General features: G+C 41.5%; 1 protein-coding gene across 2 annotated transcripts in view; it reads right to left on the bottom strand.

Moving 5' to 3' along the window:
• Positions 1-24,322, bottom strand: part of NCAM2 (neural cell adhesion molecule 2) — a 273,716-nt gene that overhangs the window by 37,573 nt on the left and 211,821 nt on the right. For both annotated transcript variants that reach the window (XM_048492570.1, XM_048492569.1), the window contains exons 12-15: positions 22,607-22,780; positions 18,278-18,397; positions 16,213-16,334; positions 7,950-8,130 (exon numbers count right to left, since the gene is read on the bottom strand). In XM_048492570.1, coding sequence (XP_048348527.1) covers positions 7,950-8,130; positions 16,213-16,334; positions 18,278-18,397; positions 22,607-22,780 — 597 coding nt within the window. The remainder of the gene's footprint in view (positions 1-7,949; positions 8,131-16,212; positions 16,335-18,277; positions 18,398-22,606; positions 22,781-24,322) is intronic.

The following is a 24,322-nucleotide window of genomic DNA, read 5'->3' as shown; positions in this document are numbered from 1 at the left end:
TGAGAAACAGGAAGCAAAGGATGGGTGTAAATGGGCAATTCTCGCAATGGAGAGATGTAGGGAGTGGTATCCCACAAGGATACGTTTTCAGACCAGTGCTCTTTAACCTATTCATAAATGACCTGGAAGAAGGGGTGGGTAGCGTGGTGGCCAAGTTTGCAGATGATACCAAATTATGTAGTGTGGTAAGAACCGCAAAGAATTGAGAAGAGCTCCAAGCAGACCTTTATAAATTAGGTGAGTGGGCTAAGAAATGGCAAATGCAGTTCAATGTAGCAAAATGTAAAGTGATGCACATGGGGGCAAAAAATCCAAACTTCATATACACGCTACAGGGGTCAGTGCTATCAGTCATAGACCAGGGAAGGGATTTAGGCATCTTAGTTGATAGTTCCATGGGAATGTCAACTCAATGCATGGCAGCTGTGAAAAAGGCAAACTCTATGCTGGGGATAATTAGGAAAGGAATTGATAATAAAACTGCAAAGATTGTCATGCCCTTATATAAAGCAGTGGTGCGACCGCACTTGGAGTACTGTGTTCAGTTCTAGTCGCCACATCTCAAAAGGGATATCGAAGAGATAGAAAAAGTGCAGAGAAGGGCAACAAAGATGATTGAGGGATTGGAGCACCTTCCTTATGAAGAGAGGCTGCAGCGTTTGGGACTCTCGTTTGGAGAGGGGACATCTGAGGGGGGATATGATTGAAGTCTATAAAATTATGCACAGGGTAGAAAATGTTGACAGACAGAAAATTTTCTCTCTTTCTCACAATACTAGAACCAGGGTGCATACATCGAAAATGCTGGGGGGAAGAATAAGGACTAATAAAATGAAACACTTCTTCACGCAACGTGTGATTGGTGTTTGGAATATGCTGCCACAGGAGGTGGTGATGACCACTAACCTGGATAGCTTTAAAAAGGGCTTGGACAGATTTATGGAAGAGAAGTTGATCTATGGCTACCAATCTTGATTCTCTTTGATCTGAGATTGCAAATGCCTTAGCAGATCAGGTGCCCGAGAGCAGAAGCAGCAGAAGGCCATTGCTTTCACACCCTGCATGCGAGATCCCAAAGGCATCTGGTGGGCCACTGCGAGTAGCAGAGTGCTGGACTAGATGGACTCTGGTCTGATCCAGCAGGCTCATTCTTATGTTCTTCTTATGTCCCCAGACGCCATTCCCACCCCCCCAATACGCTTGTGATATTTGGTTCTTGATCAAACATTCAATCTCTTCCTCTGTAGCCTTTCTCCATTTTTCAGCTTTTTTTGCAGGTATTCTTGCTATGTCTTCCCACAAGGAAGGCTCAGGTATAGTTTTTGCCTTTGCTAGATAAGAAAGTCTCCTTGGTGGCATGCTTTTGTACTCCTGGCTGGCCTTTTAATACATGGTTCTTCATCGTCTTGTTCTGGTTTGGCAGGGGCATCAGATGCTCAGATGCACTGTTTCTATTTGCTGTGCTTCATTTTTTTTCTGTCAAGGTAGATTTGTCAGTATCTGCTTTCTCCATGTTGCTTGATTTCTCTTTTTTATTGATATACAACATTGCAAATCTTGATAATTTTTGTCTCTGGTTCACAATCCCAGTTAAGATTAGTTTGTCTCTCTATTTCCAAAAGATGCTATCATTCCTTTCTTTGCCAATGGTTTTACAGAGATAAGGTTATTTGCTAGCTACAGCACATATAAGCAATTAATGACAAGGACCTCTCAGTTTCACCTTTGGGAAGCCTGCATTTTATTGTCCCAGAGCCTAAGCCTTCAGTTCAGATGCCATTTCCATCTGCAACATGTATTTTATTTTCATTCATGTAGCCTTTTTTTTAAAAAAAATCAGTTACCACACATTTGCACACTAGCACCAGAATACATAAACCATATATCACTTTTTGTGCCTTCTGGTGATATTATAAAACATTTCTTTATTGATTGTGTCTTAACTTTAATCAGAGCTTTTTCTGCAGCTCTCTCTTCTATGTTTGGGAAAGGCTTTCCTCTGGGTAACTCCTCAAGGGCAATTTATCCTGATGTGGCCTCGCTTCCCACAAGTGTGGTACTTGATTTTGCCTTCATCACTAACATTCAGGGCATTTAAATTCCTATCTGGAGACATGCTCCTCTAATTGATTGATAACACTTTGGAGCAACACACTATTTTTGGATTCAATCACATGGACAATATTCTCATATGATTCTGGCAGGGTGATTAAAATTAACACAAACATATCTTCATCTGGAATTTCTTTTCCAGCAGCTTTGAACTGTTCATCTATATCTAGCCTCCTGTCAAGATGTTCTTGGTTAGTACCTTCCTGCATTGTTATGCTAAACAACTATTTCTGAAGATACATCTAGCTCATTAACAAGGATTTGACATGCAATCAATGTAATTCCATCTGCACAAACTTCACAGTTGGCATCCTAATGACCCTTAATAGCTTTCTGTCTGTTAAACCAGAGTTAATCACACCTCTTATAAATCCCACATAACCAGTTGCTCTGCACCTTTTCCCTCATAGCCACACCTTCCCACTGCTCCACACCTTCAGCTGGATGCTTAGCATGTGTAACCACCCACAGTCTTTTTTTAATTAGGTGTCTTTACTCTTTTTTTCCAAATCTGATAGTTGCTCCATTTGAGCCTATCTATCCAGTGACCATGCTGTGCACCACATGAAGTTGCCACGTTCGTTCCTTTGTTCTCACTTGCTTGTGCTTCTCAAGTACCTAAGAGCTTCTGATGACTTTCCTACTTTTAATCAGAGATGTTCTTAACCATAATCCTCCTTGCCAGAGTAATTAACATAGTAATGGTGCACAACCTGATTAAAATGTAGATACTTGATATTAAAGATATACTTATTAATTGCTAGCTTAGAGAAAGATCAAGTTTGGAACTTCCTAGAAAGTGGAGGATATTGCACTAAGTGTAGTAATGTCAGGGGATTGTATCTAGGTGATTGAGATGCATTCCTACCTCATTGTAACTGCTTAAACGCTACATACAAAATGATGCTAAAAGATACATGTAACCAGCCTGCTGTATGTTACCGCTACTATCTGGGGCATTCTTCCTTGATCTTTACTTTATGGCTTCACATGCTTTGTAGATAACTAGGCCTTCCCTTGACAACCATGGGAAAGGCAGTCGTATCCAGTGGCGTATCTGCTTAGGGACAAGGGGTACCCCTTGTCCCCAGGCGCAGCTCTTCTGGTCATGTGGGGGGCACAAAATCGGCCCCCCACATGACCAAGAAGTCCTGCTGTCTCGTTTTCACGTGCCTTGACCCCGTTCGAGGCACACAAAAAACGACGAGGCAGCAGGACTTCCTGCTGCCTCCAAGTGCCCTCAACCCTACCTTGGACATGGAGGTGTCCACCATTCCTGGCTTCCCCCTCCACAGAGGCTGGCACATCTGTTGAATCTGGAGGTCAGAGATCCCTTCCAGGTAGAAAGCAGTTTTGCATGTTTTACATGAACAGCTACACAGGTTCAGCTAGTCATGTTGTGGGACAATCAGCATGGCTGCGGGGATTCATTTCTGTATACTGATTTTAATGTTTTTAGAGGTAATTCAAGTTATTTATTGATTGCTCTTTAGTTTTGTGTTGTGAACCACTTAAAGCCCTCCAGGGATGAGGCGGTCTATGAAATCTAATGAATAAAAAAAAAGATAAGCATGTGTTGCAGGAAATTAAGAAGAGAGAGAGAGAAGCCTCTCCAGGCCAAGGTGCGAAAGCAACTTGGATTGTTTCCATGGGCTCCAATTGCTACTTGAACAGCACACACGTGAATGGAAAAAAGGAAAACATGTTCCTTTATAATGACTGTAACCTATTATACAATTGTTGTGCAGAATCCACCGGTATGGTGATGACTTTACTGGGCCAGGCCCAGTTTCATGGTATTATTTCTGCCTTGCAGGGTCAGGTTAAGCAGGGCCCCAGTTGTACAGTGTCAAGTGTCAGGTTTGCTTTACAGAAACCGAGGCTTAAAAGGCTCAGCAATGCTGATGTGATGGCCTAGTAACTTCCAAAATAACAACTGAAAGCTCAATGGGCACTCTTCTTTAAACCTATGGACATTTCTACTATTTCTTGCTTAGATTTTGGTTTTTCAGCAAACCTGGGAATACCTTCAGGTTTGTAGATAAATCCCTCTTCTTATCTCCCTAACTCCATTTTGCCAATCTATTGAGTCACACACTATGGTCCTATCTTGTTCAAAATTAGATATATGATTACTTCCTTCTGCAGCAATTACATTATAAAAAAAGTTTTAAAAATCTTCTTGCATGTTTCAATGCCTTCTTGATTACAACACTCAATTGATGAGTCTGTCTACAAGTCAACTTTACCTTGCCATCCATTTGTAATGAAAAATGGCATGTGGGCCTTAATTTCCTTAAAAGAAAGTGAAATAAATATGTAATAAGATAAAATATAGTTCAAAACATAGTACAGAATGGGGTGTTGTGTGGTATTTGGGCAGTATAGTCTAGCAAGGTTTTACCCACAGCAAACTATGAAACAAGAAAACAGTATAAAATGAATTTAAAAGGCTTCAGGAGTGCATGCAATTTTTGCCTGTACTATTGTTGTTTCATGCATTCAAACGTTTAATGTGATCATATTTGTGTGATTAAATGAAATTAATTGCAGTTCACTATTCATATAAATAACATAATGTTGACATTTTTGTGACTCTAGAGCCAACATGATCAGATAAAATATCACAATAAATAAATTATCCATCATCTTTGCCTATGATTTCACAGGTATGGTCAGGAATGGTGAAGATGTTTCAGGATAAGTAACATGGCTTATTTCAAAACAGTAAGAGATATTCCAAGCAGGGACAGTAAGAATCTGCAAAATGTAAAGATTCCTATAAACAGTTACTGATCGGTATATTTCCTTAAAACCATTGTTGAGGATGAAATCAAGAAAATTTCACTATTTAAATGAAGGAATAAGCTTAGTAATAATGTCTATCACCTCATGAATAAAAAGAAGTCAATAATTTTCAGTCTGTGTAAAACTCTATGGAAGATAGATCCCTGACAACTTCAAATTTTATATGTGATTCATCAATCAGAAATCCAATTTAGATGTCACTCAGAGAGACCTCGGTTATGTAGCCTAACAGAGTAAGTGCTTAATAGATTATTGGTGATCTTGATGTGAACTGCTTTCTGGATTCTGCTACTTTTTATTATTATTATTTATTAGATTTTTATACCGCCCTATCCCCGAGGGGCTCCGGGCGGTGTACAACAATAAACATAATATAACATAAAATGGCTAAATCTTTAAAAACAGCGATAAAACAGTAAAAGCTAGATCTCATAAATACAATATAAAAATACTAGCATAAAAATAAAGGGCGTCCAGCAGCTCCAAATTCAAAATCCTCTTCCCAAGATAAAACTGATCATGATTAGTATTGCTTAAGATTTTCATGGCTGGAATCTACAGGTGTTGTAGGTGCCATGGAAAGAAACACATCTTACTGTAACATGCCTCTGAAGATGCCAGCCATAGATGTGGGTGAAATGTTAGGAACAAAAACTACCAGACCATGGCCACACAGCATGGAAAACCCACAACACCCAAGGATCATGATTTAATGGTAATTAAGGCTGCAGTTTTATGCATATTTACTAGGGAGTCAGTCCCTTTCACATCATGAGGGTACATGGTTGCATTGTAGGACTGTAATCCTTAACATTTTTTCCTATAAATTCAAGTGAATAACACTAAATTAATTTGTGCACAGACTTGTTTAGGATTGCTCATTAAGAGACCCAGTAAGGACAGAGACTATGGGGGGGGGGGGACAGAAATGATGCCCGGAGACAGCCGTTCTCTGGGTGCCCACCCCACTATGCTTGAGCCCCACCTCCTAGCCACACCCCCGAGCCCTGCTCTTTTCTTATAAAAGCAAAGGAGATGAGGACAGAGCCTTGCCGTTGGTTCTGCTCTGCCATTGGTTCTGCTCTCCCCAGAGGAGAGGGCAGAAGGGACTGCTGGCTGCTGGCTGGGAGCCAGGAGGGGGGCGAGGCTTGGGGGGGGGGCAGTGTCCTCAGGCTTCCTTGGCCTTGCTGTCTTCCTGGTCATGTGGGGGGGTGATTTTGCATCCCTCACGTGACCAGATTAGTGGTGCCCAGGGAGAGAGGGTACCCCATCCCTGAGCATATATGCCACTGAGTGGGCATTTGTAGACCTAATTGTTCCTACTAGGGTGGTTAGGTCAGATGATGATGAAATACTCTAGGACCGTGGTGGCGAACCTTTGGTACTCCAGATGTTATGGACTACAATTCCCATCAGCCCCTGCCAGCATGGCCAATTGGCCATGCTATCAGGGACTGATGGGATTTGTAGTCCATAACATCTGGAGTGCCAAAGGTTCACCACCACTGCTCTAGGATTATGCTGGAGGCTAAATGTCAACCCTGCTTCCTTAAATTATTTTTCCCCTTTAAGAAAATGCTTACGATCCATTAATTTGCTACCCAGTTTATCTAATAAAGTGGCCCTTTTTGGGATCTTGCACATCCTTTTCATGATACAGCCCACCTCACCTTCTTTTGGGCACAGGACAAAGATGAAAAATTAAAGCTGGGTATATGCAAGCAACTATATAGCAATATGGATATAAAAATCCATCCGGTTTTTTTTGGAGACAAAAGTGGGAAACCCACACAGAATTGTAAAGATGGAAATTTCCCTTCTCCCCTCTCCTGCTAAAGCCCACAATAATGCAGCCCCCCCAATGCTGATCCTGAGAGATAGGACTCCCAGAAACAGCATGAAGGAGAAGCTGAGGCCACCATCCATACGGAGGTTGGCAAAAACCAGCCATATCAGTTAAAGGGCAAGGGTCAGCTGTTGAGCTGACCGTGACCAGGTTCGACGGTTCGCTGCCTGGTGGCCAGGATGTGCCCCAATATGCTCGCCCAGCTTCCAAAAAGAGTTATGTGTTATTGTTAATAAACCGGGCTGCAGCCATTTCTATTCCAACGAATATAAGTGTTTACGTGTGGTTCATAAGAGAAGCGGAATCCGCACATCTGCACGCAACTCATTTTGCGTATTTATTGATCAGAAAAACCACATCCTGAAACGTCATTATTTCTGAACCACTGTGGACTTCATAATTTCTGTCTGTGACTTCACAATATGTCTCTATGGAATTAATAACTTTGTGTTTTTATGAACAAAACCCTGCTAAGTATTCTGTCAATGTATGGAACAACTAGAAGTAGTAATAAAGTTGTAATACAAAAGCTGAATATGAAAATGGTCCAGACAGCTTTTATCGGACTATAGCTGAAAATAATTTTTCATAAAAATTCTTAGTAAACTTAACAGATTATTCTTTTCTAATATCATTGGTAACTAAGAAAAAAAAGGTACCATTACTGTTTAACAGATTTCTAATAAAACCTGATTGCTAACCCTCTATTTCTGATTTAAACAGCTATGGTTTTGAAGCTTGTGTCATGGAAGCTAAAAAAAGGATAATATCACTCACATGCATTCACAGAGGCATAATTCATTTTTCTGAATTAATATGTGATCCATGGAAAAGAGCTCTATATTATCTTGACAATTTTATTTCCATAGAATCACTTTATGTAGTACATCTGTGCTGGCAGAGACTTCTTATAAGGGCAACTAAAGTGAATGACTGAATATAACTAATAAACACAACATACATTAACAATCAGAAATGCAGAACACCTTTTCTTTAGTAGTATCTACATTTTAGCACATGCTAGGTCAGAAATTTAATATTAGTACCAAAAAATTATATATAATTGATGTAACTAGTGAATATAACCTATTTTGGAGGATACTTTGAGAATGCAGAACTTCCACTCATATTAAATAGGAGCAAAGATCAAAGTCAGAGGCTATACTGGAAAAAAAACCCTTACCTGTAATAATATTAGGCTTTGGTGGCATGGTAAATTCATATATTGTTGGTTCTGAATATCCCAGCCTGTTGGCAGCAGTAATTTGCACTTCATAATCCACTCTCCATTGCAATGGCTCTAGGATAATGTGGTCTTTATTACCATGGATCCTGTTCTCTTGCCACAGATCCTCCTTGTCTTTCTGTAAAAATACAAATAACAATTTAAATAGCAATGAATGGGTAATTTAAGTCTAATATTATCAAAATCTTCAAAGGCTAGTATAATCATACAATTGTCTTTTGATATGTGACTACACTATCCTGTGGATGCTATTAGCCTGAAATCCTCAGTTACAATAACATTTTGCAAATGGTGGCATATGATAGCACAACCTTGATTTGGTGAGAAATGGCTTTGAAAATCCTAAGCAACCATTCTGAGTTCCATGAAATAAGAAGAAATGTAACTAAATAAATATGTTTTTACTGTTAGGATCAGAATTTAAAAACATAATAACAGTGAACAGTGACCTAGGAGACATTTAATTCAAATATCACCTCATCCTCAAACTCACTTTGGTAAGTCACAGGTAACATGAAATTAATCAATATGCTAAACCAACACTCTGATAGTTGTCTAGGACAGGGGTCTGCAACCTGTGGCTCTCCAGATGTTCATGGACTACAAATCTCATCAGCCCCTGCCAGCATGGCCAATTGGCCATGCTGGCAGGGGCTGATGGTTCTTGTAGTCCATGAACATCTGGAGAGCCGAAGGTTGCAGACCTCTGGTCTAGGACCTCACACACTTCAGAACATAGAAAAAGGGGCAACTAAAGGCAAAAAAGGTACTCCCAGTCATTTTCTATCCAGAGTGCTAAAGACAAAAGGCAAAGAAGAAACAAGGATCAGACCCTGACCCTCCCAAAGAAATCAAAAGTCAGTTAAAAGTATTTAAAATGTAAACTGAGGCATCCTTTTGCAAGAAAGTGCATCTTAGAAGTAAATACCTTCAAGTGCTGAAATTATTTCAAATCCTAGTCATGAAAAAATGGTAAATGTTCATGACCACAAATGCCAATTATTACAGTATAAAAATATTTTCTTAAACCAAAGGTCTAACACAGCAAAGAGAGCAATGTAATATCCTTCATGAGTTTATGAGGGCAAAAACACATATCTCCTGAGTCCCAGCACATGTGTAAGCAAATAGTTATCTATTGTGTCTGAGTTATTTATTTATTAAACTTATACCCTACCCATATGAAAGATCTGTAGGTGTCTATAACATCCCTATACATAAAACCATCTCTTTAAAACACTACAACATAAAAAATAAACTCTTACCCCCCACCCCCAACCACCATCCAAGGAGACTAACCAATTGCCTGGATGAAGAGGAAAGTCTTCACCAGGTACCTAAATTCATAAAGAGTAAAAACGCAGCAAACCTCTGAGGGGAGGTTATTCCAAAACCCAGGTGCAATCACAGAGAAAGCCCTCCCATGTGCTCATATCAAGACACACGGAGTACCAGAAGAAGAGCCTCCCCCTGTGACCTCAGTGCCCATGCAGGTCCATATGAGCACTGGTGTTCCTTTAGGTAGGCAGGGTCCAAGCTGTTTAGGGATTTCTTTGTTAATGTCAACACCTTGCATTGGGCCTGGAAATGAATTGGGAGCCAGTGCATTCCTTGAAAACTGGTGTGATGAGAGTCTGGCCAGATGTACCAGCAAGCAACCCAGATGCAGCATACTGCACTAGTTCCAGCCTTCAGATCATCTTCAAGCGTAGACCCATATAAAGCATTTTACAGGAATCCAATCAGGAGGTCACCAGAGCATGTAGCACTGTGGCCAGGTTCCCTTTCTCCAAAAACTGGTGTTGCTGGTGAACCAGATGGAGCTGGTGAAAGGCCCTTCAGGCCACCACCACCACCACCTCAACTTTAAGGAATAGCAATGCATTCAGGAGCACTCTGAATCTGGTCTTTCTGGGGCAATACAACAATATCCAATACTGGGTGCCCCTGGATCTCATGAGCTTGGAAACTCAGAACATATGTCGTATCTGGACTCAGCTTTAGTTTACTGGAATTCTTCCATCCCATAACTGCTTCCAAGCAAGGGTCCACCCATGGAGCATTGATCTTGATTCTGATGAAAGGAGACACAGAACTGAGTTTCATTTGCATACTGATTACAACCCGAATCCCCTGATGACCTCATCCACCAGTTTCATATATAGATGATAAGCACCATCGAGAACTGGACCAAGCCCTGGAGAACCTCACAAGGAACTATGAACACCTGTATCCTAATGGTATCTTCTGCAACCAGGTGGAAAACCACTTTAGTATAGTACCCCCACCTCCCACCCCATTCCCCAGAGTTGGTCCAGCAAGATATCATGGTATTTAAAGTCTCAGAGATATCCAGGAGAATGAAAAGGGTAGCATTCCTGCTTTCTCTCCCCAGATACAGTTCATCGATTAGGGCAACCAAGACCATTTCTGTGCCATGACCACACCTGAAAACAGATTAACATGGGTCCAGAAAATCAGTTTCTTCCAAGTATGCCTGCAATTGAGCTGCCCCACTGTCTCAAAAACCTTACCCAAAAAGGGGAGGTTGGTTACAGAATGATAATTGCCCAGTTCCTTGGCGTTCAAGGAGGGTCCCTTACAGAGGGGGCAGACCACTGGATCTTTAAGTTGTGCCGGCACCACACCCTCAAAAAGACATTCACTATCTTCTAAACCCACTGGGCCAGCCCCTCCCCCAGATAGTTTTCATTAGTCATAAGGGTCTAGAGACTGGATAAGGGTCTAGAGGAGTAGGAGTAGGCCACATTCCTAAAAAAACAACTTATCCACATCCTCAGATCTAACAACTGAAGTGGATCTAATAAAACAGGACCAGATGGTATTCCAGACAACTCTACAGGACAGTGTTCAACAATGGAATCCAATCCTGTGAGGATCTGAGCAACTTTATCCTTAAAGTGCACAAAATAATCACAACAGATACTAGGAGGCATTCTAGCCACTGACTAGAGGACAGTAAACAGTTCACCACCCAAAAATAACTCAACTGGAGGGCTACTTGTAGATACAATGTGGATGGATAAGTTCACCTTCTTTGCCGCCGCCACTGCCAGCTGGGCTCTCTCCAGTGTCCGGTCAGATCTGCAAGATGATTACTGCCACCTGTGCTCAAGCCATCATCCCTCCTGCTTCATTGTCTTCAGCTGCCCAGTATACTATGGGGGTCTGATGGATTCTGCCAGTGGGGTGAGGGTGCTCAAGAGCTTTCATGTTGATGGCCCTCTTGCCCTCACTATTCACAAGTGAGACCAGAGCCTCAACAGAAGTGCCAACCCTGCCACCAGGAAAACCCCCAGGAAAAACCCCAGACCTCTCAGGAATTCTTGAGATTCCATCCTCCTTCAAGAGCAGACCATTTCAATTGGTCCCCAACTTTGCAGTGAGGGAGTGGCATCTGAAGCCCAAATGTTACTAAACACTGACTCATCCATGACAAGGGACAAATAGTCCCTCAACTAATGGATCACTCCCCTCCTCCAGTCTGCAAAGACCAGGTCAAGAGCATTTTCAGCAGAGTGCACTGGACCAGAAACAGAGATAGCCCCATAGTTGCCATGGCAGCCATAAGGCCCTGAGCCAGACCATCAGATTCTTTCTCAATGTGGAAGCTGAAGTACCCCAGAATCACTGCACTGGGAGTCTCTAACATCTCTTCTGAGACTGCCTTCACCAGCTCAGGCAGGGAGGCATCTGGGCAACAGGATGATCAGTACATCAGCATCAGTCCCAACATCTCTCTTGCCAAGCACCAAGAACAAGCTCTCCACTCCAGCCATAGGCTGGATGGGTCATCTGGTAAGGGAGATGGAATCCCTATGGATTGTGGCCACTCCTGCACCCGACCCCATCAGCCTAGGCTGGTGCTGCAAACAGTAACCCGGGGAACAGAACTGAGTAAGTACCAGGCCTCCCAGCTCACCCACTCAAGTCCCTCTGAAAAAGAGGGAAAGGAGTAAAAGAATAACACGGTGACCTGGCCAGTATATCTGAAAAGCATTTCCCAGGGAGCTCTTGCCCATTACTGTCTTTTAACCAATAGAAGATGGCACTGCATTGGCCTTGGTGGCAAACAGATTTATATGAGGGAACCTGCATTTTTTTTAAAATGTGAATTAAGTACTAAGGCCTCAGAGACCATTTATAAGTTGAAAACACCCATCAGCTAAGGAAATCCTCAGTAGTGTTGTTCTCTCCACCAACATAGATGGCTACCAAGGAAATGTCACATAGGGTGGCCCATCTCTATAATCAAGAGGCCTCAGAACAGAGGGACCTGGATCCTGTACCACTTGCTTGTTGGCAGCTATACTATCCATACCAATGATGAGTCATTTTCCTGTGACAGTGGCTGAAAGAGATGTAAGAACACACCTGACTGCTCAGATTTCCAAACAATTTATATGCATGGTAATTTCACTAACTGGTCAATGAATCCAAGCTTGCAGGGAGCTGCAATAAATCTCCCCCCCCCCCACACACACACACCTGTTAGGGAAGCATCAGTGTAAATAGTGAGACCACAAGGAAAGGTTAGCAGGTGGACACCTTTTAACAAATTATCTGAGGACCTAAGAACAGCTCTGAGTATTGACAGCTTACAATATTGAGAATCATTGGCCTTTTCTACGCAAATTGTTTAGAATGTCTCCAGAATGTTTTCGATCCCCCTATGCCACAATGTTTGTCTGCACTCACCTCCTCCAAACATTTCATTTTTTGCTGATGCATTGATTCGATGCCCTGTCAATCTTTTGAATAATTTCTTCATGTAATTGTGGGTTTGCTCTTTAGTAAATTTACCCACATGTAAGAAAAACTGAGGAAGAAAATCTGTTTTATTGCTACTTTGTGTAATCATGGGTTTACCAATCACTAAAAGTAAGGGAAAGAGGAGTAAGAAAAACAGCCAAAAATTACAAAATGCACGAAAAGATGGCGGGAAAGGAGTGTGGTGAGGGACATGAAAAAATGATGAGCTAGACCAGGGGTAGGGAACCTGCGGCTCTCCAGATGTTCAGGAACTACAATTCCCATCAGCCCCTACCAGCATGGCCAATTGGCCATGCTGACAGAGGCTGATGGGAATTGTAGTTCCTGAACATCTGGAGAGCTGCAGGTTCCCTACCCCTGAGCTAGACACTGAGAGGAAAGTTGAGCAAGAACTCAAGGACTTGAGGAATGGGCCATATTTTTGGGGAGTAAATTTGAAACATTTAAAGAATACTACACTGCACGAGAAGCCAGCTTAGAAATGTTTCAGCCAAAAGAATTGTCATAAAAGGGCTTTCAAATACAATGGATGAATTTTTTTGTTTAAATTAAAAATATATCTATGCTCAGTTAAATAAATGTTGTTTAATGGGCAAGCACGCAGCCTATGTGCAGGATTTTCTTACGTTTCCCCACCAGAATGATGGGAGACAAGGCATTGCTTCTGGCCAGCATAAATTCTTACATTACTGCAGTGGTGGATTCTAATCTCACATCGGTTCACTCGACCCCCCAGTTGCGCAACCCCACCATGGGTGCATGCCTGCCATGCCCGCACCCCCAGCCATGCATGCCCCCCTGCCACACTCCCCCGCAGCACATGCCCCCTCGCCACCCATTTACTTGGCTGTATCTCCTAGCCTCCTTTTGTACCCACCCTCTTCCCTCTTGGCCAACGGGCTGCCCATTCCCCCAGCCATGCCCAGCCTCGCGCCCAATGGCCCAGGCTTGCCTGGGACCAGTGCCAGTTTGCCGACTCCTCCCTGCCACTTCCGGAACACATCCAGACTCGGCGCTCTTTGCGGCTAGCATCAGTCTCAGGGCCTGACAGCGCTGCCAGCCCTTCTCCACCCACCCAGCCAAGGCCCAGGCAGGGGACTGTGGTGGCTACGACTGCCAGCCGCGCCGGCCTTCCCTGACAGCCTCTTCCCATGGCCTGGGAGCATGCCAGCTTGTTGACCAGTAAAACTTGGTGCCTCGGGGTGGCAGCCAAAATCTGGGCCGAATTGTGCCGAACCAGCTGAATCCCACCTCTGCATTACTGGCTTCCAGAGCAACTGTTTATCTTGAATTGTCCAGAGATTTTTTTAAAAATACCTGGAGAGACCATTAGGTCCTAATGCCTCTCTATATTGGTCACTCTCTGCTTGACTAAAGCCCTTGCCCATTCCAGGCCTAGGTATTAAAAAGTTTGAGGGAGAGGTCCATTTTTTGAAGAGAACATACAACAGCCTTATGCCAGCTTGACTGAAAATTTCTTGGAGGGTTAACAGGAATAGCTCTTGAGGACTGAGTTAGTTTAAAAGCCATTTAGAAATTGAAAGAATACAGATTTTGGCCTCCACCTTGAGCATCTCAGTTTTCAATCTGATTCAGGTGTTCAAAACATATTTGGCACCTGTAAGAGGGACATGAGAAATTTAGACTGTTCTCTTTCAAGGAGTCCAAAAGAGGAGGATAGGAGCCCCCAAAAGGACCCATAAACTAACTGAGAAACTGATTTGGCTTTGAAAATCTTGAGGCAGCAGGGACAAAAAAGCCCCCTTGGTATTTATAAAAATTAATAATGCTGTTTGTAGACCTTTCACTGCCAATGTATTATGATTAATTGATTTGGTACCTGAGTCCTGCCACACCACCCCTAGATATTTAAATCTTAGGACTTGTTCAATCCTATTTCCTTGCAGTTGCCAACCCCTCATCTTGGGTAGTTTCTCAAAGGAAAGGATCTTGTTTTGTTTTAAAAGTTAATTTTTAGTTGTTCTTGATTACAAAAATGGATTAGCTTTGTTAAGCTAATCCTACCAGTGTTCTGGACAAAATTATGGCATCATCTGCATCCAACAGGACAGAAAGGTGCCGATTAGGGAGGATGAAACTTCGGATTGTTCAGGGAATCTACCAAATTATTCAAATAGAAGATAAACAATGTTGGGCAAGCAGGCATCAATTTAATTAATTAGAAAACTCAGGTTAACCAGTATTTGGGACTCTGATCTGTGTCAGAAAACTACCGAGACAGAATGATAGGGACAAAAGATGTGTCCTCTTCAAAGACTTAGTGCACAGAGTATCCACTGACGTGAGAGATTTTTCCCACAGAACAGCCTTAAGCCTTGAAGCTTGTTCATGCCTGGCCTTCACAGAGAAAAAGTGGCAAGAAGAGCACACATCTGAGACATGAGCCTCACTAAGACAGAAGAGGTATTCTTCATGTTCATCATTCTGAATATTTTTGTGCCACATTTGGAACTCTTCTTGAACAATGCCATCATGCTGGAAGAAAAAATCTTGAGGTAAAATGAAAGCATTCAGCAAAGCAGGGCCCCTTCCGTACAGGCCAATAAACATGGGCTAACCACAGTAAAAAATCCGTGTGTGTGTGTGTGGGGGGGGGTGTTTCACCTGAATCCTGCTCCTAATGTGAGTCTGTTCCATGTTTTCCCCCCAAACCAGGGTTTTTCAAGAATTGCACTATCAGAAATTCTTTAGTTTAAACTTGCAGCCATGGCTGAGGGAACAGCTGCCCCAAGAAGCATGTTACTTGGCTGTGCTTCTCTCTTTTTCCCCAGTCCCTGCCTCTCTGCTGCAAAGCTATAGAGGGGCACAGGGATGGCAGCATGGCTGTGGATGTCCATGCCTTGCTGGCTTTGTAGCTACGCAGCAGAGGGAGGTGAGTGAAAAAAACATGTCTCCATGGGAAGGCACAATGGCAACCCGCATTGCCTCTGCAGGCTCCGTTTGCTGCCTGCATGGAGGCATGCGAACGCCCCAACGACAACATGGGTTGCTTAACTCCAAATGCAACCAGCTGTACTTTGCCCATGTAGAAGGGGCCCATATCCTCTGTCCATGGCAGTGAAGAGAGAACTGAAGGAGGAGTGCTCTCTCCACCTCCTTTCACATAATCTTTGGGTAGAATACCACCTTGCTGTCAGCTTGAAAGCTTCTAGAAGCCTTCTGGTCAGATTTCTATGACCAGCCTGCACCTGTGCAAACCCCATATGGGATTTCACTGAAGACACAAGGATGAAGCCTATGTATGCTGCACTTTGTTTCATAGTAGGGGAAAGGTGCAATATAAATATAATAAATAAAGATTTGATTAGCTTTACTAATAAACTTCTTTTGGTAATTAAAAAAAAAAGCACTGACCCAGGTCTTTCATGAGTTATAAATTACTTACACTTCTATATTTTACAATATATTCCAAAATAGGAGCTCCTCCATCATCTTGTTTTGTTATGATAAGTTTATAACTCTTCCCAATGCCTGCCTGTCCATGAATAGTTGGGGGGCTGGGCTCACCTAAAAGACAACAGTAGAAAAACATTATTTTATTTACAGTCTGGTTTTCTTGTAGAGCCATACAACAATGCCATAATGTATGCCAGTTAAGAGTATAGACCAGAATTTAAACTATGGTAATTTATCAACAGTAAAGAAGTAAGAATCTCACCTTGGTAAAGTACCATAACTTGGGAATAAATATAATTTAAATAATAGGGCTTTTTGGAACCACACAACTAGCTTGCAGTTTTTTGGTTCTCTATATCACAAAGAAAGAAAAAATGCCCTTGTTTTAACTGTGCAATCACATGTAGATCACCACTTCTAAATTGATAGATGGAAATAGTTTACAGTAGACTAGAGTAACTCCATATAGGATTGTACTGCAAGTCCATAATCTTGCTGATATGGAAAATCTATCAGAGTTGAATACATTTTTACCATTATGTGAAGGATTTTTTTTTGTTATCTATTCACAGGTATTGAGTTCTTAAGCTTTTGGGATGAGCTCTTCCAAGCCCTGGGTGGAAATTCATGCAACTTTATATATGAGCACCAGCATTTCTAAAACAAAAAAAACACTAACTCAGGAGCAGCACTGAGTTAGTGCAGCACTGCAGGAGGAGCAGTGCCGTAGTGGTTAAGAGCAGGTGCATTCTAATCTGGAGGAACCGGGTTTGAATCCCCGCTCTGCCGCTTGAGCTGTGGAGTCTTATCTGGGGAATTCAGATTAGCCTGTGCACTCCCACACACGCCAGCTGGGTGACCTTGGGCTGGTCACAGTTCTTCTGGGCTCTCTCAGCCCCACCTACCTCACAGGGTGTTTGTTGTGAGGAGGGAAGGGCAAGGAGATTGTAAGCCCCTTTGAGTCTCATACAGGAGAGAAAGGGGGGGATATAAATCCAAACTCCTCTTCTTCTCTTCTAACTATGTGTAAAATAAATTAATAATTTTGGGGAAGAAAACACATTTCATCAGCATTTTTGGAGAAGAAAACAGCATTTTTGGGGAAGAAAACACATTTCATCACCAGAGCCCTTCGGGGGTAGGGCGGTATACAAAACCTATAAATAAATGTGACTGAATTTTTCTAATGTCTACAGTTTCATCAAGTTATTCTTTATTGTTTCAGGGCACCGCAAATACAATACAAAGAAAAAACAATTTAACAAACAAGTTACAAAGATAATAAAATTAGATATGTGCTGGTTGTGGTGGGTTTTCCAGGCTGTGTGGCCATGGTCTGGTGGATCTTGTTCCTAATGTTTTGCCTGCATCTGTGGCTGGCATCTTCAGAGGTGTATCACAGAGGGAAGTCTGTTACACACTGTGTCTACACACTGTCACACACTGTGTGGGACACAGTGTGTAACAGACTTCCCACCAGATACTACAAACTCCTTCCCTCTTCCCTGATCACCTCATTTAAAACCAATTCTGAGATGTCTCACACATTCAAACTACCAGGATAAATAAACGTCAACTGGACACGTGCAAATGCACCTCATTCATCCCCCACCTGAGAAGTGAACTAAACAGAAGTTATGTCATCATGCAGGAGACATCAAGACCACATTTTAAGTCTAGTAAAATTCCCCCCTCCCCACTGTAGGCCAGGGAAGACCTGGCAACTCTACTTTGGAGGAAGGTTCGATAGGCTGAGCAGAATGGTTGCATATAATATATTTCATTCTTCTAAAACCATGAAGTTGATTGCAGAAACTGGAATGCTGACCTCAAGTATAGAAACTAACAGTGACAGAATTTCTTTGTATTGGAAGATATCAAAACTATAAAACAGGGGCCTAGGATTATTCCCAGGACTTGGCAGGCTTCACTATGCATGTCTAAAAGACTGTTGCATCACCACAGCACTAAATGTACAATAGGTGGTTGCCTTTTATTGCAAAAATACTTTACAATTATTATTTTTTTCATTTAAAAGAAATAATGTTACTTACGAACTGGTAACGTCTGAAATGCCTCAGTTTTGCTATATTCTCCTTGCCCTTTTCCATTTACAGCAGCAACCTTGATTTCATAGGTTGTGTTTGGTTCTAGGTTGTTGAGAACAACCATTGCTAAAAAGAGTAAAATAAAATTATTTTATAATTATACACACACAAACACAAATGGGGGGCTTGCAAGGACTTGTGGAGAGCAACTCAATTTTCTTTCTGTCACTATGTCCTCTTTTCTTTTCCAGAAACACTCCATGATTTCTTTCCCTTTCCACCATCCTTCTTTCTTTTTCAAGTATGAGCCCTTTCCAGCTTCCTATATCTGCCTTCGTCTATTTCCTTTTTCCTCACTCTGTCTGGCAACCTTTCCCCAGGAAAGCGATAATCCTATTATGTGATGTCAGCTAAGTTTGGAGGAACCTCCTATGATTGGGGGGGGGGGTGCACCCCACTTTCTCCTGCACCCGCTCTTGACTCTTGACTCTTTCCTCTTTTCCTCATCCTAGCAACTCTTATCTCTTTTACATCCAACCATGAACCTATCTTTATCTGCCCCTCTGTCTTAAGTTTCCCTCTCTCCACACACGCTCTTCCTAGGAAAACTGTGGCCCAGTTGTGTGGTGTGACTCATGGTAAGACAGGGGGGTTACATTTCTAAAATGCCTTACCAGTCATATCTTGGTATTTTAGATAGTTCAGACTAATATGGATGCCACATTTTAATTTGGGGACTTTGATACTAACAGGAGTCTACCTGAACATGCTTTTCCCTTAGCAATTAAGTATGCACAGCAGCAGCAAAAAAAAAAAAAAGCCTTCCCTGAAGGTATAGCCATGTGAATCTGGTTAACAACAGCATGGGCTTGGAGAGAGCTGAAAGAAAAGTGGGAATAGAAGAAGTTGTTGAGGGAAGGGCAATATTTACTGATCTTGGTCCAAGGAAGCAAATCCAGTACCAGCACGGTTTTCTGAATGATGTTGGGCACAATTGGAACTAGAGCCAAAAACAGCTCCAGAACACAAGGGAAGGGGTCCTTGTTTGTGGGTCTAGTTATAGGAAAAGTGAGACCTCTGGCAATGATAAGAGGGGCTAATTTCCAGAAACAAAGCAAATTTCCATAATAGTAACACCAGTAACAATGCTATGGGAAAAGGGAGGATTAGGTTAAAATTTGGGAGCTCCCACCTCCAGATTGCATTGATGAAATTAGCATCAGAGGCATTCCCAGTCAGGGTGAGCCTGGACTGACATAATAAAAGAACTCTGGGAGACTGAATGTTTCTCTCATAGTCAGGTAGTTTAGGATTAAATTAGTATTAGGGAGAATGTGAATCGGGTGAGCTGACTGAGTCAGTGTGTGGAGTGTTTGAATATCTTTTGTGAGATCAAGAACAGATATGACTGTCTAAGGCAGCGGTTCTCAACTTTCCTAATGCCGTGACCTTTTAATACAGTTCCTCATGTTGTGGTGACCCCCAACCTTAATATTTATCCATTTTACAGATGGAGAACACTGATGCAGAGAGTTTTAGGCGACCCCTGTGAAAGGGTCGTTTCACCCCCCAAGGCATTGCGACCCACAGGTTAAGAACCGCTGCTTTAGATTAAGATATAGTTTTCATCGTTATTTTCCATTTTGTTCTGCACAATACATTGCTTTGTGAGTGTAACTTCTTTGTACTGATCCCTATTCTGTAATGAATCGCCTTGTGTGGCTGAGATTAGGAAGGCTGATAGGGATGATTGGCTTGAGACATCCAAAGTGATGGAGAGTATGTCCAGATCAGCACATCAATTATGGCTTTGGTTATATTACATGGTGTGGCTGGGAAGGAAAAGCTGTTGGTCCTGATCAACATCTTTTGAATCTGGTAACGGTTGTGTGTAGTCAGGGTGAGTTTGCCTGGAAAGGCAGCCATGGGCAGGCTGACTTAGCACAGCACGACCATTTAAATATGTTCACGCATGACACCGATCAGTTTAATTAATTAAATGAACTAGCTGAACTCAGATTGTGGTCTTGTGTCTTCACTAAATGTTGGCCTTGGCGAAAATGTCTTGGGCTAAAGAATCCTGGCACATTTACAGATAAAAACAGTGTCAGAATTAGGTCCAACAGAAACAGTGATTTTGGTCACATAAAATTTTTTTTGATTTGATTTGCTTGATTATTGGTAAATGTAAATTTAAACCACTGTCCCTATTCTGTATCTTATGTGCTGTACTAATGGTAGAATTATACTTATTAGCCATCAATAAAACACAAACAGCATTCTTGATCATTGTCCTGCCCTTTAATAGTGGATTAATGCACGGAATGAAGAAGTGAGATCTGGCTCACAAAAGATTTTCATGGCAGGGAGGTAAATGTCATCCCATTAGGCATCTGTTAAAGGAGCAAGACATTTTTCCCACAAGTTGTTGGAAACCCAACCCTTTGTTTATAAGCCAAAATCCTATTTAGCTTATTTCTGAACTCAACATTTCAGAGCTAAAAAACCCCAAATAAAAGCGACATAATGTAATGTAAAATACAGATGTCATATTGATTGTTATCAATAAACTTCCCATATCTTGTACATTTTTGTTGAAACCATTTGGCAACCCTAACTGATAATATTTGGTATTTGATTACAGACAATATTTTAAAATATGATTACAAGTTTTAATTTTAAAATTACTATTTCATAACTTTTAGATGGAAATTGATACACAAAAATATGAATGTTGCCTACTAGTAAATGATAAATTTCTTTGAACAACATTTAAATAAGGACAGATTTGATAATTGATACCTAAGTTTAACACACAGGAAAGTATGGTGTGTGTGGGTTTTTTTAGCATTTGAATGAATACATTGTACAGAGTGCTTCAGCTATTATGTGCAAATGATCTAAAATTGTTACTAATCAAGCGTGGTGCTTAAGGATCATATTTAACTGAATTACAAGATATTTTTTTCAAAATCAGTGAGTCTTTGTGTTTAAATTTATTCCTGTTTTTAAAAAATCAGTTTCAGTGACCACTAATTTATATTATTTGAAAGAAAATTGTTTCCTTGAAAAGTAAGTGTGCAAGATGGATAATTTTAACTCAAAGACTTTACTACTTTTAATAAACATAAATATCAATGCAAAAATCACATGACATAGCTGTGAAAATATAAAGACCAATCACATGACACAGCCATGAAAACTTAAAGACCAAGCATCAAAACTGTAAACAAAATTCAGAATTTGTACATTTTTTCCCTCTTAAAGCTATATTTCTTAAAGCTATATAAAATACACTTTATGTGCATAATGTGGCTTGAGAGTTATTTCTGTTCAAATTATGAGGTGTATATCAGACTACTGGAAGGTATCATTTGAAGAAATCACAGAACAACACACTAGCTTCATTCAAAGCAAAGTAAATCAATTTATTTCAAAATGATTATTCTGATCATGATTTACTCAGCATTATGTCCCATAATGTTAACTGCATTCATTTTGGGCAGCTCCAGAGGGCTCTCAAGTGGCACAGAGAGGCAGCAAAACAAAGAGCGGGGAGGAGTACTCCAGCCACCTGGAAAACCCTCCGTAGGGCTCAATGGAGTTACACTACCATTTTGGGTGGCTTAAGTCTAAGCCCCCTAGATCAGTGTTCCCAGGTTGAAGGCCTCTAGCCTGCCCACAGTTCTTCAGGGGCAGGCATTTCTGGGTCAGTCACTGACAAGCTCTGTGGCACCCGCCTGTCTCTCAGTTTGCCCTCCTTGCCCGCGTAAATGCCATTTATGTTGTCAAGGTGGGCAAATACTTCTACAGGCAGATTCACCTCCCCCCATTTGATTGGGCTGTAAATAAGCCTTATTCAAATGTCCCATGGTTCCAACCCATAGTGAAAGACCATGCTCAGAGTCTTTTTTTCCTTTTTTCTTCACCAGGAGTAAGCTCGGTAAAGCAACCGTGACATACTTTGAATGGCTGTCACGCCCCTCAGAGGGTTTACTCAGAAGCGACACCCATTGCCACCACCCCAACTTACTCCCAGGTAAAGGATCATGACCAGCCAGTCTAGATGTGTGGGAGGGGTGCCTTTCCATTCCCCCCCAAGGAATGCGGTCACACAAATCAATGACATCGCACAGTATCAGCCTGCGCGTTTCCATGAGCACGTACTGCTGGCCTCTGCAATTGATTTGCTGCTACTGTTCCTTTCCCATTTCACCACAATAAGCCACAACAATGCATGGCCGGGCCCCGCTAGTAGCAAATAAATACTAAAGTGCTTGACTCTGGTTTCAATTAATTCCATAAATCAACTGTATTATCTCTTGGCAGACTCACTCTGATCTCCATGGGAAAGCACAACTTTCCACGTTTCTGAAGTGACTTCTTTCACATCTACTTGGTAATGATGAATAGGAACACCTCCATGTGAATCTGGTCTGCTGAAAGAGACTTCAGCAGTCGTTTGTGATGCTTCAATGATTTTCACTCCATGTGGACTAGATGGTACATCTATAAAAAGATAATTAGAAATCAGTAGCTGTTTACCATACTGCTTAAGAATATATCAATAATACTATGATCAGAAAAAAATAGTAAGGTAAGGGGGAGTTTATAGAATATGTAAATACAGCTAAAGCAAAATTACACTCCAGAAACATAAAATTATATTCTATTGACAATGCAACAGTTAAACAACTTCACTTAATTCATTTCAGTTAGCAAACTTCATTTTATACTCTCTTCTACCATCTCCAAGCAATATTACCGTATATACTTGAGTATAAGCCGACCCGAATATAAACTGAGGCACCTAATTTTACCACAAAAAATGGGAAACATATTGACTTGAGTATAAGCCTTTGAACTTGACTCAGTAGCAGCTAAAAACAAAAGATTTGGGAGCAAGATGAAATTGAGTTGCTTAAGAGAGTTTTCATTAGGGATGAGCAGCTTTCCAGCGCTCTAGGAACACAAATGAACCACTTTTTTCCTCCAAATGTAGAATAATTTTGGGATTCATAGCCATGCCAGCCTAAACTTTGCTCCAAAGAAAGGTTTTGTCTTCAGCAACATCACTATTTGGCAGTAAACTACTGCATGAAGAATTGTATTAATCTAGAATGCAACACACCAATAACACTTAGGAGAGAAATGCCTCGGTTTCTTTTAACACACACACACACACACACACACACACACACACACACACACACACACACACCCTAGTTGCAATGCTATGCAGGCTGTCCTTACAGCTTGTTTTTACGGCTCTCTGGTGAGTTAGGAAAAAAGGAGCAACATGCTTACTGGATCCCCACAGCAGTCCCAGCTCCGACCGCCATCTTGGAATTACCATATATACTTGAGTATAAACTGAGGGGGGCTTTTTCAGCATAAAAATGTGCTGAAAAAGTCAGCTTATACTCAAGTATATACTGCATTTGTTCCATACTTTGTTCCATGCTAACTCTTAAGAATTCTCAACAATAATGACTTTGGAGCTGTGCTAGAGTTTCCATGCCACATTCTGTTTATCTGCAACAGACTCTGGTCAATTATAAATGAGAAGACAATTTATCATATTCTCTGCCACTCCATTTGGTTGTTGTCTTGCCTTCTCCATATTCACATAATGTGGGAGAATATGATTATAACAATTGCATTTTAAAATATATCAGTTGCTTAACAATGAATACCCAAGTCTTCTGAGTGCATCTGATTAAGGATATTGAGGCCCACAAATGCTTTAATTTTAGTGTTCCTTACATTTCTGTTGTTTTTGCTGACATTTCATTAATACAACTTTAATAAATGTCATTAATTGCAATTTCTTGGGGTTGTGAAGATGTGTTGGTGAAACTGCACACAATCAGTAGTGACTGCAATTTTTTCTTTCCATACTGCGCACAATCCTCCTAGACTAAAGTATGGTTTTCTACCACCCAACAGCAGAGATTGCCAGGATACAACCTGTTACTCGCTCCCTTGCAATACAGTGGCTCACTGATGGTGCGAGTGGCCAACTGTGGGCGGCTGAATGAGGCAGGTCAG

This window comes from Sphaerodactylus townsendi, linkage group LG04, assembly GCF_021028975.2.
Source record: "Sphaerodactylus townsendi isolate TG3544 linkage group LG04, MPM_Stown_v2.3, whole genome shotgun sequence".
Lineage (NCBI taxonomy): Eukaryota > Metazoa > Chordata > Lepidosauria > Squamata > Sphaerodactylidae > Sphaerodactylus > Sphaerodactylus townsendi.
The sequence above is the reverse complement of the archived record's forward strand: the minus strand, read 5'-3'. Positions and strand labels throughout refer to the sequence as shown.